The sequence below is a fragment of the Ornithorhynchus anatinus genome, chromosome 17, assembly GCF_004115215.2.
Source record: "Ornithorhynchus anatinus isolate Pmale09 chromosome 17, mOrnAna1.pri.v4, whole genome shotgun sequence".
NCBI classification, from domain to species: domain Eukaryota; kingdom Metazoa; phylum Chordata; class Mammalia; order Monotremata; family Ornithorhynchidae; genus Ornithorhynchus; species Ornithorhynchus anatinus.
Window position 1 is genome coordinate 7,115,055 of NC_041744.1, and position 24,608 is coordinate 7,139,662.

At 45.7% G+C, this 24,608-nt stretch overlaps 1 protein-coding gene across 1 annotated transcript in view; it reads right to left on the bottom strand.

Annotated features, from left to right (window-relative positions):
• Window positions 1–8,080: 8,080 nt before the first annotated feature.
• Window positions 8,081–24,608, bottom strand: part of ITGAE (integrin subunit alpha E) — a 41,680-nt gene continuing 25,152 nt past the window's right edge. The window contains 16 exon segments of the mRNA XM_039914535.1: window positions 8,081–8,321; window positions 9,030–9,140; window positions 10,135–10,230; window positions 10,813–10,911; window positions 12,008–12,064; window positions 13,349–13,534; window positions 13,705–13,829; window positions 14,364–14,514; window positions 15,353–15,559; window positions 17,519–17,668; window positions 17,753–17,816; window positions 19,127–19,204; window positions 20,358–20,437; window positions 21,268–21,372; window positions 21,841–21,973; window positions 22,649–22,722. Of these exon segments, the coding sequence (XP_039770469.1) occupies window positions 8,232–8,321; window positions 9,030–9,140; window positions 10,135–10,230; window positions 10,813–10,911; window positions 12,008–12,064; window positions 13,349–13,534; window positions 13,705–13,829; window positions 14,364–14,514; window positions 15,353–15,559; window positions 17,519–17,668; window positions 17,753–17,816; window positions 19,127–19,204; window positions 20,358–20,437; window positions 21,268–21,372; window positions 21,841–21,973; window positions 22,649–22,722 (1,806 nt within the window). The 3' untranslated portion in view covers window positions 8,081–8,231.

The following is a 24,608-nucleotide window of genomic DNA, read 5'->3' on the forward strand; positions in this document are numbered from 1 at the left end:
GCCAGCCTAATTACAGGATGTAGTCATCGGGCACTAGCATCAGAATGCCGGACCTTTTCCCCGACTCCCACCCACGGCTTGACGCCTATCGATGGTATTTATTGAGTGCTTGCTGGGTGCAGAACACTGTACTAAGCTCTTGGGAGAATATACTATGACACAATTAGCAGGCCCGTTCCCTACCCATAAGGAGTTTATGGCCTAGAAACACCGAATTGAGATGCCCGGGACGGGATGTCAGATCTTCCCTTTTCCTAAATAAAGGGTGTTGGCCACCAGGTACCAACCTGGCTGAAGGAAAAGTTTAGGGTCACCACGGCCCGGCCTCTTCAACCTCACGGGCGCGGTTATAGGACATGGTGAAATTCGGTTTTAGTCTGATCATTTCTACTCCGAACTCATTTCTGCTATGTTCATTCATTCATTCATTCAATAGTATTTTTTGAGCGCTTACTATGTGCAGAGCACTGTACTAAGCGCTTGGGATGAATATGTTCCTGGCCCACAGGGCCCAAGCGGATCAGCTCACTCCAGGGACTGCAGTGGACCCTAAGCACCCTCTAGGCTGTAAGCTTGTTATGGGCAGGGTACATTTCTGTAACTCTGTAACTAGTAAGGGCTCAATAAATACCACGGATTGCTTTTTCACAGTCACAGAACCCCCGGACCCTGCTCCTGAAAGAGGAGAGCATTTAAAAGTGTGGGAGTGCGTGTGAGGGATGAAGGGGGCAGAGGACCATAGTCAGGACCCCTTTCAATCTGAATTACAGTGGCCATTTGCTTTAAGCATGAAAGGCAGCAGGGATTGGGATGAGGCCAGGGACCCTGGAGGGAGAACCCGCCCCAGGCACCCAAAAAGCAGCATGGCCTAGTGGAAAGAGCCCGAAGCTGGGAATCAGAGGACCAGCATTCTAATTTCAACTCAGCCATGTGCCTGCCGTGTAACCATGGGTAAATCACTTAATTTCTCACTGCCTCAGTTACCTCAACTGCAAAGTATGAATTCAATTCTCCTTCCTCCAACTCAGACTGTGAGTCCTATGTGAGAAAGGGACTGTGTTAGACCTGATTACACTGGTACCTACCCCAGCGCAGCATTGCCTAGTGGGTAGAGCACTGATCTTGGAATGAGAAGGACCTGGGTTCATTCATTCATTCAGTCGTATTTATTGAGTGCTTACTGTGGGCAGAGCTCTGTACTAAGCACTTGAAAAATACAATATAGCAATAAACACAGACAGTCCCTGTGGTACTTAGAGAAGCAGTGTGGCTCAGTGGAAAGAGCATGGGCTTTGGAGTCAGAGATCATGGGTTCGAATCCCAGATCTGCCACTTGTCAGCTGTGTGACTGTGGGCAAGTCACTTAACTTCTCTGTGCCTCAGTTACCTCATCTGTAAAATGGGGATTAAGACTGTGAGCCCCACCTGGGACAACTTGATTCCCCTGTGTCTACCCCAGTGCTTAGAACGGTGCTCTGCACATAGTAAGCGCTTAACAAATATCAACATTATTATTATTGTTAAGCACTTATGTCTCTTAAGTGCTGGGATAGATACAGGGTAATGAGGTTGGAAACAGTCCATTGTCCTACATGGGGCTCACAATCTTAACCCCCATTTTACAGATGAGGTAACTGAGGCACAGAGAAGTAAAGTGACTTGCCCACAGTCACACAGTAGACAAGTGGCAGAGCTGGGGGTAGAACCCAGGTCCTTCTGACTCCCAGGCCTGTGCTCTATCCACTAGGCCACACTGCTTTTCTGACCTTAGTAGTTCAGGAAGGATCCTGAAGAACTGTAATATATACAGCTGTGGCCCAATGGGTAGAGAGCCCCGAGATTAGCCTTCGCACTTAGTACAGTGCTTTGCACACAGGCGCTCAATAAATATGACTGAATGAATTAACTTCAGATGCAAGCTAAGGGCCTTTATCAGTAGGAGACTGTGATTTGAGGAGGCGAGCAGATGGGAAAGGAACAGAAAACCACAGATTGATGAGGTGTTTGAGCTGCATGTGGTTGCTCGAATGACTGTGCAGTTCCCTGGATAAACCTGCAACAATGACTGTACACTCAGGCCCGGGGAGACCAGAAACCAGGCCAAAGGGAAAAAGGGTAAGAGGTTGAAAAAAACTGATTTGAGCATTTTACTTATGATGGAGGCAAATCCTCTGCTCTAGAAATCAGATATAATCCACACAGAAATCAGATAAAATCCACACAGAACTGAAGAAAGTATAGCAGTGATGCAATTCATGTAAAAGGGAAACTATCTCTGGTGAATTTTCCTAGCCAGAAGGGGTGGGGATGGGTGAAGACATTCCTAAATATATATGAAAGTGAAAACATTTGTAGGCCCCAAAGCACTCTGACAATTCAGCAAGGCTATATTAATACAAAATCTACAAGTAGTCAGTTGGTATTACTGACAGGACAAATGAACTTTCCAACTAGTAGTCTCTCTCTCTCTTGCTTTTCTCCCCCTTCCCCTCAGCTTCTCTTCTGTTCCACCCTGATCCCTTTAGACCCTTCCATGGATTCCTCCTTCACCTAATCCTGTGATCAGCTTGCTTGCTTGGAATATAATCTATTGCCACAGAGAGAAGGCCCAAAAGGGAAGGCCCACAGTTCTATATCGAGATGGTTCGACTTCTCTTGTGCTATTGCTGGAGTATCGGATCAGGGCGAAGACTAAACCATCATACGCTGCAAAGCTGCTGCCACTGCGCTTAGCACAGGGCTCTGCACACAGTAAGCACTCAAATAAGATTGACTGACAAAATGGGTTCTCCACACTAAAAACTGAAATACACTTTCTAATTAAGTGTCTTAATCACCACCACCCATTCCTTGTGTTGATCTGCCAAAATGCTTCCCGGCCCCTCCAAAGAGCTGGTATGTCTTCCCCATAGCACCTCACTTTATTTTTAGCTTCGATTATAATACATGCCAGCTGCTAAAGGAATTAACAAGTACCTCAGGGAGCAGTGAATGACCAGCTTCCATATGGTTGAAGTCCACACTTTATTGAGCCTAGACGAGAGGGTCAGTGCGTGGGCCAATGGGTAAATAAAAAAAAATCACAGTGGGCAGAATCTATTCAATTATCTGGTATTTGTTACCGAGACTCCCTGATTATCAAGCTCAATAAGGGCTTCATTGTGTCTTGTGGCCAGTCCCTTCCTCCTGGGACTAGAGCGGCCACTGGGAAAAACCAGAGATACACCTCCAACTCGTGGGGAACTGGATTCTCAGAAACTCAGGATCCAAAAGAGAGAAGTATCCAGCTCGAACTTGAGAAAGGAAGGAGATGGAAAGCAAAATGCTATGGACAAGAGAAAGTGGATAAGGCAAACAACACACGCAGAGCAGAGAGGGAAGGAGTGTGAGTGGGTGGGAAATGAGTCCCCCAGGAGCGGTTTCCTAAGGTACAACCCAAGCCAGGGCCCTGTATTAACATCGCCACCCAGTTTGCCAGCTCAGCCGTATCTTCTCCTCAGCCAGCTACATTAAGGAGCCCATGATAAACCAACTCCCTAAACTCATCAGCTTTCTTTGGCATTGCTAATGCATTATTGATCCAATTTAAAAATAGCACAAGAAAGAAAACCACTCTTCCCTGCGGGAAGCATCGAAGAAACATGTTCAACATCTCCTTTGGAGAATTGCAGTTGGATACCTCTTCCTCTCTTCATCTCCTCCCACCCACTCACAGGGTGAGGTAGCACCACTGAGTATGGCTGGAAGGGAAATGCCTGCTGATGCTGTGGGAAATTTTCTGTTTGTCAGATTCCGGAAAAATAATCTGCTGTTTCCTAACCATTCCCACACTGTTCATCTCAAGTTTTCTAGTTCAGTTAGGCTAGCAACTGTAAGTGTTTCTCACATGTTTTTAAAAAACAGTCCAATAACTTCTTATTCCACTTCAAAAGTTACTTGGGGCTGGCAAGAAGCAGCTTTGGACTACTAGCCTTCTCACTCCTCAGGCAGGTGACTAGAAATGGCTAAATTAGTAAGAAAACAAAATCAGCTGTAGGGCTTTGGAGCCAGACAGGAAGGGGAGAAAGACCAGCATTTTGAAAGAACTGAGGAGAAGGATGTGTATCCCAGCCCCACAACACATATGTACATATTCATAAATTATTCATTTATACTAATGTCTGTTCCCCGCTCCAGACTCTAAGCTCGGTCATGGGCAGGGAATGTGTCTGTTATACTATACTCTCCCAAGAGTTTACTACAGTGCTCTGCACACAGTAAGTGCTCAAAAAATATGATTGTATAAACCAACAGGTGTGTGCTCTAGCTCTGAAACCACAGACACAAAACTATCTGGGCCTGTTAACCCCTTGCTTGACTGTGAGCCTCACGTGGGACAACCTGATCACCCTGTATCACCCTGCACATAGTAAGCGCTTAACAAATACCAACATTATGTTTACCCATCAATCAGTGGTATTTATTGAGCTTTAGAGTATGCAGAACATTGTACTAGGGGCTTTGGGAGAGTACAGTTCAACAGAGTTGGCAAACACTATCCCTGTTTCCAAAAGCTCACAGTCTAGAGGGATGTTCATCACAAAGAGGGCTGGCGGGACATAAGGTTAGCTCCACCCCTCAGTTCAGGTTTAAAAAAATTATCAGATCAACTCTCCTTGAAGCTCACTACTGTACTAGGTCAGGACCTCCACCAGTGATTTTTGCTCAGTGTATGTCCAAAATCAAATACATAATGAGAGAAGCCAGACTGGATGAAGATGAATGGGGAGTATAGATTGGAGGAAGGAATATAAACAACCTTCATTATGCTAATGATACTACCCAACTAGCAGAAAGTGAAGATTTGAAGGGCTTATTATTAAAATTTATTATTAACACATTTGTAGTGAATGGAAAGAAGATTGAAACAGTTGACAATTTTTCTCTCCAGGGATCAATAATCAATAATAAAAGAACTAGTAGTCAAGAAATAAGCCAAAGCCAATGTTAGGAAGGCTTGCTATGAAGAGCCTGGAAAACGTTATGAAACGTGCTGATGTAACAATTGCCACAAAAATACAACTTGTCAATTCTAAGGTGTTTCCTGTGGGTGTATGGATCCGAAAGCTAGACAGTGAAAGAACAGGATAGAAACAGCATCGATTCTTTTCAAATGTGGTGTTGGAGAAGGCTTTTGCAAATACCATGGATTGCCTGAAATACAAACAAATGGATTTTGGAGCAAATTAAGCATGCCAAAGTGGTCTTTGGAAGGCCGAATGCCTCGACTTAGATTAGCATATTTTGTACACATAATCAGAAAAACTAATTCTCTGGAGAAGATACTAATGCTAGAAAAAGTCCAGGGAAAACATGGAAGAGGCAGACCAGTAGCTAAATAGATAGAAAACATAACAGTAATGGAAGAACCATTAGGAAGGTTACAGATTATGGCAGAAGACAGGATGTTCTGTAGAAAATATAACCACAGAGTCACTATGAATGGGAAATGACTCGGTGACACTTGATAATATATATTAATAATGTCCAAAATAAATCATGAAAGCTATTCAACATCAATGAAGGAGCCTGGAGACTCCAGTTTCATGCCACTTTGGCCAGATCACAGTCAACCCAGAAATGGATGTATTTTCACCTCTCCCTGACAGTTTCTGGACATTCATCAATTAATCCAACCATTCATTCAGTGATTCAAAGGTATTTATTAAGCATCTACTGTGTACAAAGGACTGGAAAAAAAAATACTTGCATGAGATTTAGACACATGCCTGGGTCACAAGGAGCACACAATCTAAGACTCCCAGGACTGGAGGTGTTGGAAAAACACATAAGATGAAACAATAGAGAATAAAAGACACTGATAATGATAAATACAATAAGGGCAACAACAGAGCATTGTGGCTTAAAGAGCAGAATTTCTAGCTCCTGACAGCTCAGGAAGGTTTGGAGTCCAACAGTCATTGCAGCCACAGCCTTAGCGATGTTCTAAAATTTCTGCTTTAGTTCCCCTAGCCAGAGCAGGCCCTGGACAGTCTCTCTCTTCGGGGGCAGGTTAATGGGGCTCACGGTGGCGCTTCATCGTCACCCTAGCTGGGTAAAGCAGGGTTTGATGGAATCTCAGGTGGCATGGGGCTGAGCAGTTTTACTCTCCTGGGTAGCAGGCTGATGGGAAAGGAGTGGCTAGGGTCTCAGACTTCTTTCTGCCTGAATGGTGTGGGGATTAGGTGGTTGCTTTCCCAGGCAGTAGATAAGTGCTTTGTTTTCAGGGTCTGCCAGTCTGTTTTCATCATAGTAATAACTTTGGTATTTGTAAAGTGCTTACTTTGTATCAAGCACTGTTCTAAATCCTGGGATAGATAGATTAATCAGGTTGGACACATTCTCCATTCCACAAGGGATTCGCAGCCTAAGGAGGGAGACCAGGTATCACATTCTAAATTTGCACATGAAGGAACTGAGGCAAAGAGAAGTTGAGTGATTTACCCAAGGTCACACAGCAGCTAAGTGGTAGAGCCTGAATTAGAATCCAGGGCTTCTGACAACCCCCAACCCCCAGATCCACGCTCTTTCCTCTAGGCCACGCTGCTTCCAAAACATTATAAGAAACAGATCGTGCTGGGCCAACCACCCCATCTCCCAAGAGCTAACAAATGCCTATGGGACATGAAGCCACAGGGGCAGGGTGGTCTAGTGGAAAGAGCTTGGGACTGGGAGGCAGAGGACCAGGTTTTAATCCCAGTTGTTGCCTTCTTCCTGATTTCTCTTCCACTTAGATCCAATAATCTTACATCTACCCCAATATTTTGCACAGTCCTTGACACACAGGAAACACTCAGTTGCCATCACCATCATTATTAGTCCATCTGTATTGAAGTGAGTTAATAGTATTATTACAATGCTCTGCTTGAAGTAAATGTTAAAAACGTACCACTGATTGATTACCATATGGCATACTGAAGAACGCAGGAAAAGCAGGCAAAGGAACTGGTCAATCTATTTCTGAACCCCTGAGAGCTGGCTCAAAACCAGGGCAATAGTTCAGCTTGGTCCCCTGACATCACTGGCACCATGGCATAGTGAGTAGGGCAAGGGCCTGGATGTCACAAGGTCATGGGTTCTAATCCCAGCTCCATCGCTTGCCTGCTGTGTGACCTTGGTCAAGCTACTTCACTTCTCTGTGCCTCAGTTACCTCATCTGTAAAATGAGGATTGAGAATGTGAGCCCCACTTGGGACAGGGACTGTATCTAACCCTATTTGCTATCCACCCATGAGCTTTAGTATAGTGTCTGGCACATAGTAAGCACTTAACAAATACCAGTTATTATTATTATTGGAGTTGCTGCGATCTATTTTGGCCATGAAGGGAGGGACCAACAGGGGCCTGGAGGGTTTTCCAAAAATAGTTCAGAATAGCATGGGATTTACTTGTTCTTTTAAAGATATAGGAAATGATATTACTCATTCAGATCAATAGTCCATCCTAGCCTGTATTTTTTCTCTGTAGGCAAAAGATAGGTTGGAAGAAGAGTGTGATGGTTGCCATCTTTGACAAGCATCCTAATGGTAATGGAAATTATTCCTAATTATCTCTCTCTTTCCAATATAGTACAGACCCACTACACAGATACGTAGGTCTCTACTTCGTGGAGACGATGGATGCCACAGACTCCGAACCTTGGAAGCAACACTCTTAGTAAAATCCAGAGCTTTCTGGGCAGGAAGAATAGCTGTAGCTAGCCTACTCTGCACACTGGAGCCAAAAGTGGGCCCCAAATGTCAGGTCCATTCCTTGCCTACCGAGGACAGAAAAGGGCTCCCTGACCGGGGACCTATTAGATTTCCTTTGTGAAGCAATAGATGAGACATGGTCAAGTGTTCTCTTACTTTCCCTCTTCCTTCCCACCCCTTTTCCTTTCTTCCTAAGCACTAAGCACCCCCTCTTCTACTTTTCTCTATTCCCCCTTTTCCCTGTTACTCCTTTTGCTTTCCCCATTTTGCCTCCTTAAAGTTTCACACCTTCAAAGCTGCCCTTGCACAAAATGAAAAAAGCAGGCACCTCTGCATCTATAAGTAAGGAGTGGGGGAAAATGCCTCAATTCTACTGATTTTACATCTACATCTTTTTGCTCTTGTTGCCTTTTCTGTGGCGTGCCTTGGGTAAGAAAAGATGGGAAAATCCCATAGCATAGAGAAAAAGGGTCTCAAGTTGATGCAGTGAAGAGCCTGGTGTTAGTCCTCCTCTTTAACCAGACTTTCAAAATTCTCTTGTTCATCTGCTCCTTGGGATTTCACTTGATATTTTCTTTTAAAAAAGCCACACTAAAACAAAAAAAAAGGAAATTCCATTTTACTCAGAGAATTTACAAAACCAGATGGGCCACAACACTAAGGGCCCTGACTTCCACACAAATCGTAAACAGGTGTAAATGCCTTTTTTTTTTTTTAATGGACACCCACAGGTGAATGGCACACTCTCTAGATGTGAATAAGGCCCTTGGCATTTCTCTTGGGACACTGATGATGGATGAGCCTCAGGTCTGACACTTCAGAACCAAGAAACTGCATAAAAGAATTAATTCCAGGGCTGGTAATCTGTGCGGTGTCATTCGCACTTTCTCCTCCCTGCCAGCTGTGGAGGGGTACTAGAGGAAGCCCTAAAGAGTGAGAGCAGTTCCCAAACAACCTGCATCATGAGCATGGGCCAGATAATAACCAAGACCAGTAAAATGAAATGCCAAAACAAATAGGATGTGTAGTCAAAAAAATTCTTATGGATTGAGATTTAAAACACAACTAAATCAGATTTTGTGGTTAAAAAAAAAATTTATGTCACTGCAGGATTTATTTTTTAAATCAATGAACCAATTTTCCCAGCAGCAACTCTTTTTCAATAAAAGGGATTCCAAATGATCTGGGTCAATGACCAAAGACGGGCTCTATTCTGTGCTCAAACACATCCAAAGCAAATAGAATCTTACACAGAGCCAATGTGACCATCACACCGAGAATATTACGAGAATAATTTACCTTAATAAGGAAAATTAGGATGAAAATCAGAACCAAAATCCCACCAATGCTGCTTGGTAGAATGACACTCAAAAAATTAAAATCCTTGATTTTCAGCAGAATTAGAGTGACCTACAGAAGACAAGCAAATACAGAGTGAATGAATTCTGTTAGGTGAATGCAGACAACAACAAAAAAACATGGCTTCAAGATATGCTCTATGCATCAATCATATTATTACTATTATTTAGCATGACGGGAAATGAATTCTGCTTTCCGCAAGTCAGTCTTGCCCAGGAAAGGCCTTTAAACTATGTCTCTTGGGCTGGACTGCAAAGGAGCCATCACCAACAGGGAGAAGGAGTTCGTGGATTTAGTTGAACCCTGGCTGTATTAGTAGTGATTCAGTTCCTGGCAATCCAGTCCCACCACCAGCCCCCAGAAGGAAATCTGTTTGCTAGTTGGATTAGCAGAACACATGGCCCTTGATGCTAACTTACCCTGCTGCCTAAGAGAACCCTCCCAAGACTCTCTGGGGAGAACTTATGTAGAATTCTAGAGGAAATCAGACAGTAGGATTCTGTTGCCCCTGGAGAAAGCTGGCGTATATGTCCTTATTATAAGCCCTCTTTTCTGGGTTGAGGTTCTCAATTGGCCTTGATGTCCTTGCAATGGAGAAATCAGAAACGTCAGCTTCAACCAATCTGGCACAGGAGGATTGCCTAGTGGACAGAGCATGGGCCTGAGGGTCAGAGGGAAATGGGTTCGAATCCCAACTCTCCCACTTCTCTGATGTGTGGCATTGGGCAAGTCACTTCACTTAACTTCTCTGTGCCTCTGTTCTCTCATCTATAAAATAGTGATTAAGACTTTGAACCCTATGTAGGACGGGGACTGTGTCCAATCTTACTTTTATCTAACCCAGCGCTTAGTACAGGGTGTAGCATAGTAAGAAATATCATTTTTAAAAAAGGGAATCAGGTGTACCTTCCAAATTTCAAAGACTTTGAAGAAAGGAAAAAAGAAGAATCTACAGAATTGAATTCTTCAAGAGGTGCCCATCTCTGTTCAGTTTTCTTGGTCACTAGCCCCATTACGCTTTTTTAATTGTTCTTGCATACTTTACCTCAGCTTTGTGGTTCTCTGCTTTCAGGGGCTGGTACAGGTTTTCATTGAAGGTGATTTTACCACGGATTCGCAATTCATTTATGAATTTGGTTAACTATTGCAAAGGGAAAATAATATTTTAGTTCAGACATGCCCCTCCACTTGCCTCTCCTTTGTCTCCCCAGCTTTCTCCCTTTGGCTCTTTAGTGATCCCTAAACCCTACATTTATTGTTCTGCTGCTTGTAAACTGCATGCTGTAAGTCAGTTTGGTTACCAACTTGAAGAAAGATAGTCATCCCATTACAGATCTCTTTTTTCAGAATTCTCTTGCTTAATGCTCTCATTTTATATGACAATGAAATATTATTATGCATTCATTTTCATGTACCGCTATGTTGGCTAGCGCTAATTGGTGCCATGCCAATTTAGAGTGCTAACAGATATGGCAGTACATAAAATTGTTTGTATAATAACCTTACATTCCAGCTTACATTTCTGCTCTTGATCTACTCTTGCCTAGCCTGTGCTCTTTGATCTTCCCAAATTAACCTTCTTTATTGATGATGTTAACAATGATGATAAAGAATTACTGGGACCTGTTTTTCCTACTATCTAGTTTCTCAGGGAAGGAAGCAGAATTTCCATAATTTTCCCAATTTACGCCCCTGCAACCCGCAACTGAGACGCCGTCTGTACCTCCTTAGAGTTCCTGAAAGACAGTTCTGCCTCCACAGTCACCATCATTGTCATGGTGCCTTTGCTTGCAAGAATATTGCAGCTCACGAACTGATACTCCTGAAAAAAGAACAAAACTGGGGGCTTTCACAGCAGAAACACGGAGGAAGTCCCTGGTGCCCTGGAAAATAGGGAAGTTAAGGGACCGGAGTGAGTCTGTTTTACCCTGCACAAGAGAAGCAGCACGGACTAGTGGACATGGAAGGGGCTTGGGAGTCAAGGGGCCTAGGTTCTAATCCTAGCTCCTTTGCTTGTCTGCTGTGACCTTAGGCACTTCTCTGTGCCTCCAGCGTGAAGCGGAATGGCTTAGTGGCAGGAGCACAAGCTTGGAAGTCTGAGGATGTGGGTTCTAATCCTGACTCCACTTGTCTGCTGTGTGACCTTGGGCAAGCCACTTAACTTCTCTGTGCCTCGTTATCTCTAAAATGGGGACTAAAACTGTGAGCCCCACATGGGACGACCTGACTACCCTGTAACTATCCCAGCGCTTAGACCAGTGCTTGGCACTTAGTAAGCGCTTAACAAATAGCATGATTATTATTATGAAATGGGGATTAATATTGCCTCAGGTGGGACATGGACTGTATTCAACCTGATTAGCTTGTGTCTACCCCAGCTCTTAGTACAGTGCCTGGCACACAGTAAGCACTTTGATACCATTAAAAAAAACCAAAACATGGTAGTCAAAGGGGCAAAAACACAAGACTCCAGAGAGGAGGCTAAAACCAGTTTTGATCAGTGTCGAATGTGGGTTTATTTTCTTAAAATCTAAGAAAGCAGCGTGGCTCAGTGGAAAGAGCCCGGGCTTGGGAGTCATGGGTCGTGGGTTCTAATCCTGATTCTGCCACTTGTCAGCTGGGTGACTTTGGGCAAGTCACTTCACTAGGCCTCAGTTCCCTCATCCATAAAATGGGGGTGAAGTCCATGGGCCCTGCATGGGTCACCCCGATTACTTTGTACTACCCCAGTGCTTAGAACAGTGCCAAGTTGTACATTCCAAGCGCTTACCACAGTGCTCGGCACATAATAAGCGCTCAACAAATACTACTGAGTAACAATACTATAGAGTAGCAGTAAAAGTACCATCATCACCACCGTTATTATTATTGTTAGAAGCAGGCAAGTCCACACTTCCCCCGGGCGACCAGGCCCTCACCTGCCCTGGGGCTTCATGGCAATGGTGGTTGACTCCCAGCTGGCATTCGGTGCCGTTCTGAAACGAGAAACACATGGGGGTTTCGGTTGGGGCCGGGGGCCTTTCGGTGTGGGGAGGCCGAGGGCTCCGCCAAACTAATTCTCTTCCCCTCTTCAAAACCCTACTTAGAGCTCACCTCCTCCAAGAGGCCTTCCCAGACTGAGCTCCCCCTTTTCCTTCTGCTCCTCCTCTACCCCCCCTTCACCTCCCCTCAGCTAAACCCTCTTTTCCCCCCTCTCTCTGCTCCTCCCCCTCTCCCTTCCCCTCCCCTCAGCACTGTACTCATCCGCTCAACTGTATATATTTTCATTACCCTATTTATTTTCCTGATTCTATTTATTTGCCATTGTTTTTATGAGATGTTCTTCCCCTTGACTCTATTTATTGCCATTGTTCTTGTCTGCCTTTCTCCCCCGATTAGACTGTAAGCCCGTCAAAGGGCAGGGACTGCCTCTATCTGTTGCCAATTTGCACATTCCAAGCGCTTAGTACAGTGCTCTGCACATAGTAGGTGCTCAACAAATACTATTGAATTTTGTTAATGAGATGTACATCCCCTTGATTCTATTTATTAGCAATTGTTTTAATGAGATGTTCCTCCCCTTGGTTCTATTTATTGCTATTGTTTTTGTCTGTCTCCCCCGATTAGACTGTAAGCCCGTCAAAGGGCAGGGACTGTCTCTATCTGTTACCGATCTGTACATCCCAAGCGCTTAGTACAGTGCCCTGCACATAGTAAGCACTCAATACATCCTATTGAATGAATAGGGGAGGTTGTTCGGTCCTGCTGCCGACTTGTTCATTCCAAGCGCTTAGGACAGTGCTCTGCACATAGTAAGCGCTCAATAAATACTGTTGAATTTTTTTTTTTACGAGATGTTCTTCCCCTTGACTCTATTTATTGCCATTGTTCTTGTCTGTCCGTCTCCCCCGATTAGACTGTAAGCCCGTCAAACGGCAGGGACTGTATCTGTTGCCGACTTGTGCATTCCAAGCGCTTAGTACAGTGCTCTGCATATAGTAAGCGCTCAATAAATACGAATGAATGAATGAATGAATGAATGAATGAATCCTGAGGGAACACGACGCCGCCGCCGACAAAAGGCGGGAAAAAAGAGGCGCGAGGCGACCGGCCAGGCGCGCATGCGCATCGACACACCCCCTTTCCCCCCCCCCGCCCGCTGAGGCGGTGTTCTCGCCGCCTCAGATCTCGCGATGTTTGAGTTTGAAAGCCGGGCGGGTGCGTCCGCCGCCATGGCGCTGCGCCGTCCGGGGCCGGGCTGCCGCACGCTCCGAACCTACGGGGGTCAGGGAGCCCAGCGCGGCGCCTTGCGCCGGGTGCAGCTGATCAGCGACTGGTTCTCGCCCCAGGATCGGAAACGCTTCTTCAGCAGCAGCAGCAGCAGCGGCGGCGGCGGCGGCAGCAGCAGCAGGAGCAGCGCCGCCACCCCCGACTCGCCGAGTCCCGACCTCGAAGCCTCCGACGAGTCAGACTCCGACTTCCAGCCCAGCCGCCCCCGGAAGCGCCAACTCCCGTCGTCGTCGCCGCCGGCCCGGAGACCGAGGCGAAGGGGAAGGGAGGAGGAAGAGCGGGGGGCGCAGGAGGCCAAGGAGAATCAGCCCCTCGCCTCGTCCTCGCGGGTTCGGAGGAACGTCACCCTGCGGCCGCCCCCTGCCGGCAGGGGGCCGCGCGGCAGGGGGCTGCCGTTGCTAAGCAGCACCCCGAGCGCCGCGCCCCGCTCGCCTTCCCCGCCCCGGGCCGCCCCCGCCGACAGCGGCTCCCCTGAGGAAAGGGGCGGGGAGAGGGGGTCCTGCAGACCGTCCCCGCCGGCCACCCCGGCCCGCTGCCCCTCGGGGGCCCGCCTGGCCCGGACCATCCTCTGCGAGCTGAGCCCGGTGGTCAGCCTGCCCCCTAGCGGCGACCCCGCGCTCCCCTCCCCGTCGCCCCGGCCGAGCGGCTGCCACCGAGACGCCGAAGGAACCAGCGCTTCCCTCCTCGACCCCCTGTGCGACCCCCTCGACGACTCGCCCTGCGCCCCCCAGCCCGGGGGTCCCTCGGAGCTGGCCCCCGCCAAGGGAGGCCGACGCCGGAGGGCCACCCGCGGCCCCTTCCTCGCCCAGATCAGCCCCCGCACTTCTCCCCGGGGGGCCAGGAGAGCCAGCCCGTTGGGGTCGAGAACCGCGGGGGATGTGCACGGTGGATCGGAGCCAAGGGACCCCGGGAAGAGCCTGGGAAGAGGACCGAGGAACAAGTGCCACAACCTCAGGGCCAGCCCAAGCGAGGAGCTCTTTCACCCCTCCTTGTTGTTGGACTTACCCGAGGCCAGCAAAACTAAGACAGCCGATGCCTCTTGGCCCGAGGGGAGGGCCCGCAGGCCGCCTTCCTCCCCGGGACTGACCGGATGCCCAAAGAAGGGCCGCGGCAGGGCTTTCCCGAAGGAGGAAGAAGGGGGGACCACTAGGAAAGCCTGTATCAGTGGAATTAGTTCCACCCGGTGGCAAAAGGCAAGACCCCGCAGAGCTGGGCCCAAGAGGAAAATCAATCAGCGACGACCCCAGGCCTTGGATGAGTCCTCCCTCCTCCACGATCACCTCTTAAAGAAGAAAAAGCAGGCGTCGGTGCCATCTTTCCTCTCCCAGGACAAGTCTTTCCTCAAGAATCCCCTGGGTTGGGCCAGAACCAAAGCCTCTCACTCGTTACACAAAAAGAAGAAAGTGACAGCCTCAGTGAACGGCGGCGGCGGCTGCTGTAGCAGCTGCTCTCTAAGTATTCCGGTTTGTGAGACTGATGTTTCGGGGTCTTCCACTCACAAAATCAGTGGCTATTATTCCTCCTGGCAGGCCTCTTCCATGACAATATTGACTCCCGGGAGTTCCCTCACCTTCGCAGACTTAATGGCGACCGATGAGGAGAAGGTGTATGGAGAATGCCAACAGGACGGTCCCATCTCCTTTGGTCAGTGCATCCCGCCGGACAAAATGAAGAAGTGTGAAAAAATCGGGGAAGGAGTGTTTGGCGAAGTCTTTCGGACAGTGGGTAACAAGAGGCCCGTTGCCTTAAAGATCATTCCTATTGAGGGCACAGAGAGAGTCAATGGCGAAGTCCAGAAGACATTTGGTGAAGTCCTTCCAGAGATCATCATCTCGAAGGAGCTGAGTCTCTTGTCCCAGGGAGGAACAAACAGGACAGAGGGTTTCATTGGGTTGCATTCCGTACACTGCGTGAAAGGAGCCTACCCCAAGCACCTTCTCTGTGCCTGGGACCAATATGACAAACTCAAGGGGTCTGAAAACAACCGGCCTGACTTCTTTGGGGACCAGCAGCTCTTTGTGGTGCTGGAATTTGAGTTTGGCGGCAGTGACCTGGAGAACATGAAGAAGCAGCTGAGCTCGGTGGCGACTGCCAAAAGCATCTTGCACCAGGTCACCGCTTCCCTGGCCGTGGCTGAGGCGGCCCTTGGGTTCGAGCACAGAGACCTGCACTGGGGCAACGTGCTGGTGAGGAGGACCAACCTGAAGAAGCTCCAATACACGCTCAACGGGAAGACGTGCACGATTGCCACCCACGGAGTCCACGCCAACATCATAGACTACACGCTGTCCCGCCTGGAGAAAGAGGGGTTAACTGTCTTCTGCGACATCTCGACGGATGAGGAGTTGTTTCGAGGCCAAGGGGACTTGCAGTTTGAGGTGTATAGGAAAATGAAGGAGGAGAACTCCAACAATTGGGCCCAATTCCACCCTTATAGCAATGTGCTGTGGCTGCATTACTTGGCGGACAAGTTTCTGACGGCGGTGTCCTACAAGAGGAAGCCCTCCAGCTCTGCCATGAAGGCAGTGCAGCAGCAACTCAGGCAGTTTCTCAAGACAGTTCTGAACTTTAGCTCTGCCACTGAGGTGCTTCATGGGCACTGCCTGTTTCAGTAAGCAAATGGTACCTCAAGGTGCAAGACTGAGGAGGAGATGAGTTTTCCTGAGCTTTTCCTTCCATTCCGGGTGGAGCATTTAGGTTTTTTTTGGTCCCACCTGCTTCTGTTTAAATGAGATTTTCTATCTGCACTTGTTTACAAATAATTCATTTTTGTAATTCAGTAGTGTTGGGCACTTGAAAATAAACTGGTATATAAGAAAAGCAGTTTTCACAAGTTATAAGTGCTCTTTGAAAAAGCTTTTTTTTTCCTCATGAGCTTTTTGGTTTTATTGTGCCAATTGAAAACAGAGCCTGTTTTCAAAAAATGGCTCTTCCCCTCTCAACCAACTCTATGGCTGACAGGAGGTGAGGTAGGCTTAAATTCCACATGAAAGAGAAATACCATTTTCTCTCATGACAAAAAGCCACCTGCCAGTGGCACTGTTGTTTTGTATTGGGGTGAGGGTAAAGAGAGTGAAGAATAGCATACCATCCCCTGCCCCCATAAGGAAGTGATCGGGGTGAAAAAGTGGGAGGCAGAGCAAAAAGGGAGATGTCAAAGGGCAAAAAACAGGCCAACGACTGACCTGACACCAAAAATTGGCAAATACCCTTTGCGATTTTAGTAAATGAACTCTACCCAAATGGAAAAGCAGAATTTATATTTCAAAAGGGAAACTCTGCAGTTCCTGGGCAACTTCATTTACCTTGGGACATTTGCTTACCACTCAGCAAAGGGCAAAAAGGAACAGAAATATTCTTGAATTTCTTAAAGGACCGAAGGTTTTGTGATACTCTCCATTTGTCCCTAATACATGTTCTAAAGACTCATGTATATCAGGCCACATAAGCCTGAATGGAAACACCATGCTGCAAGGAATGGTTTGTGTGAACGCACCAGGCATCAGAACGTCTGAACACTACAGCACACATTTTCTTTAATGCTGGGGTTTGCAAGAAAGCAACCCATGCATCATGGGAGAACTAGGTGAATTCAATTTGTTTTTATTCCTTTTTGCTTCAGTTTAAAAACTACATGAAAAGTTTTAAAAGTTTAGTGGGACTAAAATTATATATTTAAATTGCCTGCTCAGGCTTTTACCCAGTCCCTAATGTAAAGAGTAATTTAAAAAAAAATCTGTTTTGGTTAGTTTACCATTTGAATTCCTTACTAATATCCAAGTGTCTTTTGATAACTTTCTCTTTGTAATTGTGTGCACTCTTGCTTTTTTTTTAATGTTTTCAATGCCCTACTCAGAAGCAGCATGCCATAGTGGATAGAGCACGACCCTGGGGGTTAGAAGGACCTGGCTTCTAATCCCAGCTCCGCCATTTGTCTGCTTGACCTTGGGCAAGTCACCTCACTTCTGTGTTTCTCAGTTACCTCATCTGTAAAATGGGGACTAAGACTGTGAGCCCCATGCAGGACAGCAACTCTGTCCAACATGATAACTTTGTATTTACCCCACTGTTCAGTACAATGCCTGGCACATAGTGCTTAACAAATACCATTAAAAAAAATTTGCTTTTTAGTGTCACCCCTTTCCTGAAAGTCAAGTTACAAAGAGAACCAACTGTGAGTAAGTAAAGAATGTCAAAATTACCTGTGTTGATGTGATGTCCTTCACCTGTACTATTTCATGACCTTGTATTTTGACAGGCACACAGATCTGTAATTGAAATTCAACTTCAAAGAAGTTTTCCCCATGAATCTGAAAAAGAATCAGAAAGTGAAAACTCGGAGCTTTGTGTTTCTCTTTCCTCAACTGGTACATATCTAGTTGTTTTATGCCCACCTTAAACACAAATTCTTTGTGCTCTGAAAGTCTTTGGCTGATATTCATGTACAGAACTGGTTGCCTGCAGTGGAGAAGAGAGATCAGCTGAAATGATAGACTTAATTTTCCTGAAATACCAATTCTGGGAGTAGCCCTTGCTGGAGTTGGTACTAGGAAATAGACTAAATGCAATACTCATGGGCAGTCCCAGCTGTAATGTTGAAACATTACATTAGGGAAGAAGTGTGGCCTAGTGGTTAATGCATAGGCCCGGGAGGCAGAAGACCTGGGTTCTAAGCCCAGCTCTACCACTTGGCCTGCTGTTTGACCTTGGGTGAGTTACTTCACTTCTCTGTGCCCTGGCTGCCTCAACTGCAGTATGGGGATTCAATACCTGTTCTCCCTTCCTACTTAGACTATGAACCCCATGTGGGCAAGGAATGTGTTTGACCCGATTAACTTACATCTACCCCAGCAATTAAAAACCATGGAAAAAAAATACTTCTGTACAGTTGAGATTGGCAGGAATATAGTGGGCTCATCTCCAGCCTCTTCTCCCAAAAACAGCCATCTCCTTTTAGTGGCTTTCTGAAAATCTCTCCTCAGTGTTTTTCTCTCTTCTCTAACTGGGGGAGATAAAAGCCCCCAGCAACCAAGGATGACACCTTCATCCAGGGTTGCAATACACAGGTCCAATACTGGCAGGGAGAACTTGGATTACATACAGACAGTATACAGTAGAGGTGGGATGGCTTTGGGGAAAACACAGATCGGGGTTCTAGTCCTGGTTCCGTCATTTGATGGCTGCATAACCTTGAGCAAGTCACTTAACCTCTCTGGGGTTCAGGTTCCTCAACTGTAAACTAGGGATGATATGCCTAGATATGCCCACTTGTCAGCTGTGTGACTTCGGGCAAGTCACTTAACTTCTCGGTGCCTCAGTTACCTCATCTGTAAAATGGGGATTAAGACTGTGAGCCCCACCTGGGACAACCTGAATCCCCTCTGTCTACCCCAGCGCTTAGAACAGTGCTCGGCACATAGTAAGCGCTTAACAAATACCAACATTATTATGCCTGTCTGTTCTCCTGCCCTCTTAGACTATGAGTTCTGTCCATTATAAATGCCATCCTTAGTTTTGATTGTTACACCCAATTGCTGAAAAATTACCAGACTGACTATTCAGGCAAGGGAGAGCTAGGTGACAATGAGCATTTTCAGATGAAATGTCCAGTTTACTTTTAAAAAGAAAATTGGATCACAGGCTCAACTAATAAAAATAATAAAAACTAGTATTTAGCACTTACTATGTGCCAAGCATTGGTACTAGGGTAGATTTTAGGCATACTCTTCAAAGTCTTGGGCAGTAACAAAGCATCTGGAAGCGCTTACTTGATAAGAACTGCAGTGAAGGCATGCTGGAAATGAAGAAGGTGGGAATTCTCCACGACTCTCTGATCTTCATTATTACTGAGGAACACAAGAGAGCCTGTGAACTAGGTTCCCAATTTTCACTTTTCTCATGAATGTGCTAGAGGTAAATACCTATAAAGCAAAACTATTATATTCATCTCTGCCTCTGAGCAGACAATTGAATCATCTCTAGGGCCTCATCTGCTGTCAGTTATATTGGACTTGTCCAACTTTTTACACAGCTGAGGGGGATCGCTCCCCAAAGAACAAGATTGAGCAAGGGCCAGAATGGCTACGATGGAGGAATGGTCTCTTGCCTGTGGGTCTATATGAGAAGATCAGTCAATCAATCAGTGGTATCTACTGAGCACTCACTGTGTGCAAAACACCATATGAAGAGCTTGGGACAGAGTTGGTAGTCATGATCCCTGTCCACAAGGAGTTTACAATCTAGAGGGGAAGGTAGGTTTTAAAATACTCTCTCTAGAGCCGGGATTATGACTCCTCCCTCTGTCGTTCTCCCAATGCCCTGCAGAGTTTATGGGGTACATGGGGGCCTGAGACAAACTATTTCCTAAAAATTAAAGGGGTCTTTGTGGGGGAAAATTGAAAGGGCTGATCCCAGGGCGTTTCTAACACACCCAAAATAAAATCACCCATTAAGATTGCCCTCACCAAGGTACTCTAACCTACCCCATCCATGGGTGAAGAATGGAACAGGGCTTTTCTTTTTCCAAGGTCACTGAGACTAATTCACTTATCAAAACTTTGGGCTTGGTAATCTAAACAGGTTGTGGTCATCTGTTAATATTAAGGGAGACAGTGCCGCAGGTGGGGAGTTGGTTGCTAAATATCCTCAAGGTAAAAAGACTCCAAACTCCTTATGGGCTGGGAACATATTTGCTAATTATTTTGTATTGTACTCTCCCAAGGGTTTATTATAGTCCTCTGCACAGAGTAAGCCCTTAATCAATAGCACTGATCGATTAACAAGAGAAGGAAAAGAACTGTACACCATAATACTGTTCGAGCCCCTTCAAGCTCACTGATGTCGCAGACTAATTTAAGAGAATGACTTTAGATCCAACAGGATCTAAATAGTAAGGTTCCAGTAAAGCATCAGTGGCACAGGATCTCTTATTACACCTATGATACTATTAAATAGAAAGGCTTCTGGAATGGGCAGCCCATATCATGTTCGACAACTTACTTGATGACATTCACAGTAATTTCTGCTGTCCTGTTTGGAAACTTGCTTTTGTCGACCTGCCAGGTTACCAAAAACCTTTTCTATTCCAAGGGGAAGAACAGAGTGTTAGTCTTTAAAGAAAAAAACATTTCACTGCACTGTGATCAATTTAGGGATGGGAATCCCCGGTCTCTTGTGGCCTGAAAATGGGGGAAATCGTCCCATTCCCCTGCTATTAGCTTCCAGAGGTGGCAAGCAGGGTCAGATCAACTTTTGGTTTGACAGAGACGCGTGAGCCACAGCATTGATGATGAAGTCTCCCATCTTGAACGATGAACGAGCCTCCATCCCAAGACTTCACGACTAAGAATGTGCACAGAGGAATTGATTCTAGTGGTAGTGGCTTACCAGGGTAACACCAGCATGCAGTCAAACCTGTCACTCATGTTTCTGCTGGAGCGCAGAATGCAACAAGCAAGTAGGCAAGCAGGGATGCAGCACGTTGTAAAGCGTGTGGTTTTGTTCCACGTTAGTTACGGGCAGAACCAAAATTAGAATCCAGGTCTCCCAATTCCCAGAGGAATGCTCTTTCCACTGGACCAACAGCAGAGATGCCAGCGCAGTAAACTGGGGAGAAAGGCTTCATTAGTGGTAAACTGGGAAGCAGCCACTTGTGTTTGATCCATGTCCTTCACTCCCTCACATCAGGCTCGCAGCCTAGGGTCAGGGGTAGCGTAAGTCGAAGCAGTGGGAACAGCATAAGAGGTAGCCAGTCCGTTCCCTCAGCCACCGACAACATGGTGGTCCTGGAATATTGGCTGGTATATGGCTTGTGTAAAAGAGGATCAGAATTGGGGCGTCAAGATATACAAAGCAGAGACGCTAAGCCAAGCAACCAAATGAAAATGAAACAACAATAAAACGAACTTACTGATGAATTCCTGAATCTGGGATGACTGATCTTACAGGTAATGGCCAGGAGAGAAGTGACTTGTTTAGGATCACTGCATTGGACGCTTTGAGTGGGAAAGCTAAGCTGCCAACACAGAAGAGATGATTTGGGGTTGCTGGATCAATCATCAACCATATTTACTGAGTTCTTACTTTGTGCAGAGCACTGTACCAAGCACTTGGGAGAGTACAATAAATAGAGTTGGTAGACGCATACCCTGTCCACAATGAGGTTACAGGGGAAAGTACAGTTTGATCAAAGTTTCGCTAACACCTAACTTCATTCTCCTGTGCAAAATAGGTTTATGTAGCCAAGATAGCTCTCTATTCAGGTCTCCCCTCCTGATCTACTGAGACACTCTGGGAAGTTTCTAATTGAAGTTTCTTCTGATACATCCAGCCTTACAATATTTAATAAATCTCTAGGGATCAGAAATGCCACTTAAAAGAAGCACAGTACCTAAAGGAATCAAACGAGGCATTTTTGTTCATTCCCCCTATCTAATGTGACATATGCTTATTATTTGTGAGAAAACCTCAGATATTGTGTTACCTCTTGGATCTTTTTAAATAATAGATTTCTGGGATAACTCAAAATCAAATTTGTCCTGAAAGAGTCTTCTCCAGAGTTGGTTAGATTAATAGTCATGTTCAAGTTTTCAGTGTGACCCACCACCACATTATACCTATAGAGAAGAATGAGATATTGAAAAGTTAAATCACAATTTCCCAAGTGTACTTTATTCTGAGGAAAGTCAAGGAAGAAAAGGTATTCTGTTCCACTTGACAAGTTTTGTCTGAGGAATTTGGAGGCTTAACATTGAGAACACTTTGTGGAGACTTGATTCTGAGAAAAGTGAAGGAAGAAAAAATGTCTATTTTGTTCCAATTCATACGTTTTGTCCTAAGCATTTGAAAGCTTCATATTGAGAATATTTTCTTAGAGGAGATGGACACTTAGCAGTGCCAGGAACAAGTGGCTTCTGGGTGCCCACAGAAGTATGTTAAACTGTTCAAACTTCAGGAGCAAGAACCTGAAGGGTCCAATAATAATTATTGGGATTCTAGACTCCAGAGATCCAATCAGTTCCCTTACAGAGGAGATTTTCCAACTGTGCACTGGGGCATCTACAAGATAAGATCAGACACAGTCCCTACCCCAAAAGGTAAGAGTAGATGTTGGGGGTGATGTTGGTATCTTTACCTTGAAATCAGTGTTCTAAATAAAAAGAGCCATTTGAACCTAGGAGCCAAGTTTCAGCCACCCTAGATCCAGAGTAGACGAGAAAGTTTTAGAGAGAAATCCAGGTTACATGCGTTTCAGTCAAGTAGGAAAAGCATAGAAAAAGTTTGAAACTTACGTGGACAGATTCGTTGACAAACTTAATTCGGGAATACAGTTGAGCTTGTCCTTACAGTCCTTTTCATATGGCAGCTGGAATTAGGGAGGAATAGATTTTAATCCTCAAAGGAGAGAGGGTCAGTATTAACAGTACTGTATTTCCCATCGTGTTGTTTCTCAGAGGGAGGAGCCTGAACCTTTCTTCTTTTCCTTCTCCCTCTACTTGCTGATCGGTATACAGACTTGAAGTGGGAGGGAGAAATCAGAACAGAAAGAACCAGTTTCGGAAGGTTTTTCGGGGTTGACTTTGGGCAGAATTAAAAACTCCGCCAACCTGCGTTTTGGCGCCCTCTGGCGGACATAGCGAGTATGAGCAGCATGAACTCAGGCTTCACCACAGCCTGGTGGAAAGAACACGGGGCCCGTTAAGTCGAAAGACCTTAGTTCTAATTCCACTCTAACTACTGCTGCTGTGTGACCTTAGACAAGTCACTTAACTCCTCTGGGCCTCGGATTCCTCAACTGTGAAATGTGGATTAAATACCTCTTCTCCCTTCTACTCAGACTGCGAGCCCCAAGTAGGACAGGGATTGTGTCCATCCTGATTAACTTGTATCTACCCCAGCACTTTCGAACAGTAATTGAAGCACAGTAAGTGCTTAACAAATATGATAATAATAATAATGGTAATAAGGTGCTTCCGTGCAAGTTTCTAAATAATAACAATAATGATAATGGTATTTGTTAAATGCTGACTGTTCCAAGCCCTCTACTGAGCACTGGGGTAGATAGAGGAAAATTGGGTTAGACACAGTCCCTGTCGCATATGGGGCTCACAGTCTAAGTAAGAGGGAGAGAGAACCGATCCAAGCATTTAGCCTACCCCACCATTCTATTTATTTGCTACTGTTTTAATGAGATATTCATCCCCTAGATTCTATTTATTTGTTCTTGTCTGTCCGTCTCCCCCGATTAGACTGTAAGCCCATCAAAGGGCAGGGACTGTCTCTATCTGTTACTGATTTGTACATTCCAAGAGCTTAGTACAGTGCTCTGCACATAGTAAGCACTCAATAAATACTATTGAATGAATGAATGAATGAACAAATGCATCAGAATTCTTGCTGACCTCCCCAACTCCTGTCTCTCCCCATTCCAGTCCACATTTCACTCTGCTGCCCAGATAATTTTTCTTAAAAAGGTTTAGTTCATATTTCCCCACTCATGAATCTCCAGTCATTGTCCAGCCACCTCTGCATCAAACAGAAACTCCTTACCATTTTACAGATGAGGAAACTGGGGCACAAAGAAGTTAAGTGACTTGTCCAAGGTCACATAGCAGACAAGTAGCAGGACTGGGATTGGATCCCAAGTCTGCTGAACCCCAGGTCTGTGCTCCTTCCACCACACCAGCTGCTTCTCTTAAGATTAGGGTTTTGGTGTGCTGGAGGCAGAAAATTCCTGGTGGACCCCCCCTCCCCCCGACTTAGGTAAAATGGGGATTAATTCCCTGTTCTCCCCATGTGGCTCGGGGACAGTGTTTGACCTGATTATCTTGGGCCTAGCCTGAGGCTTAGTACAGTGCTTGGCACATAGAAAGTGCTTAACAAATATCACAGTTATTATGTGCATGTGGTTAGTACCTAATGTTAGTAATGACAGTAACAAGAAATAAACAGGTAAGGGTATAAGAGGAAAGGCAATATGGCTTAATGGGAAAAACATGAGATGGGGAGTCAAGAGTCCTGCATTTGAGTCACAGCTCTACCACTAGTCTACTATGTGTCCTTGGGGAAGTCATTTAATCTCTCTGAGCTGTTTCCTCATTTGTAAAATGGAGTTGAGGTAGATCAGACAGAGACAGTGTCTGATCTTATCTCCAGCAGTTAGCATATTGGAAGAGTTTACAAAGTGCTATAATTAAACTACTATAAGAGCCCTGAGTTGCCTGATGGAATTAGAGAGTGCTTCCTGGAGGA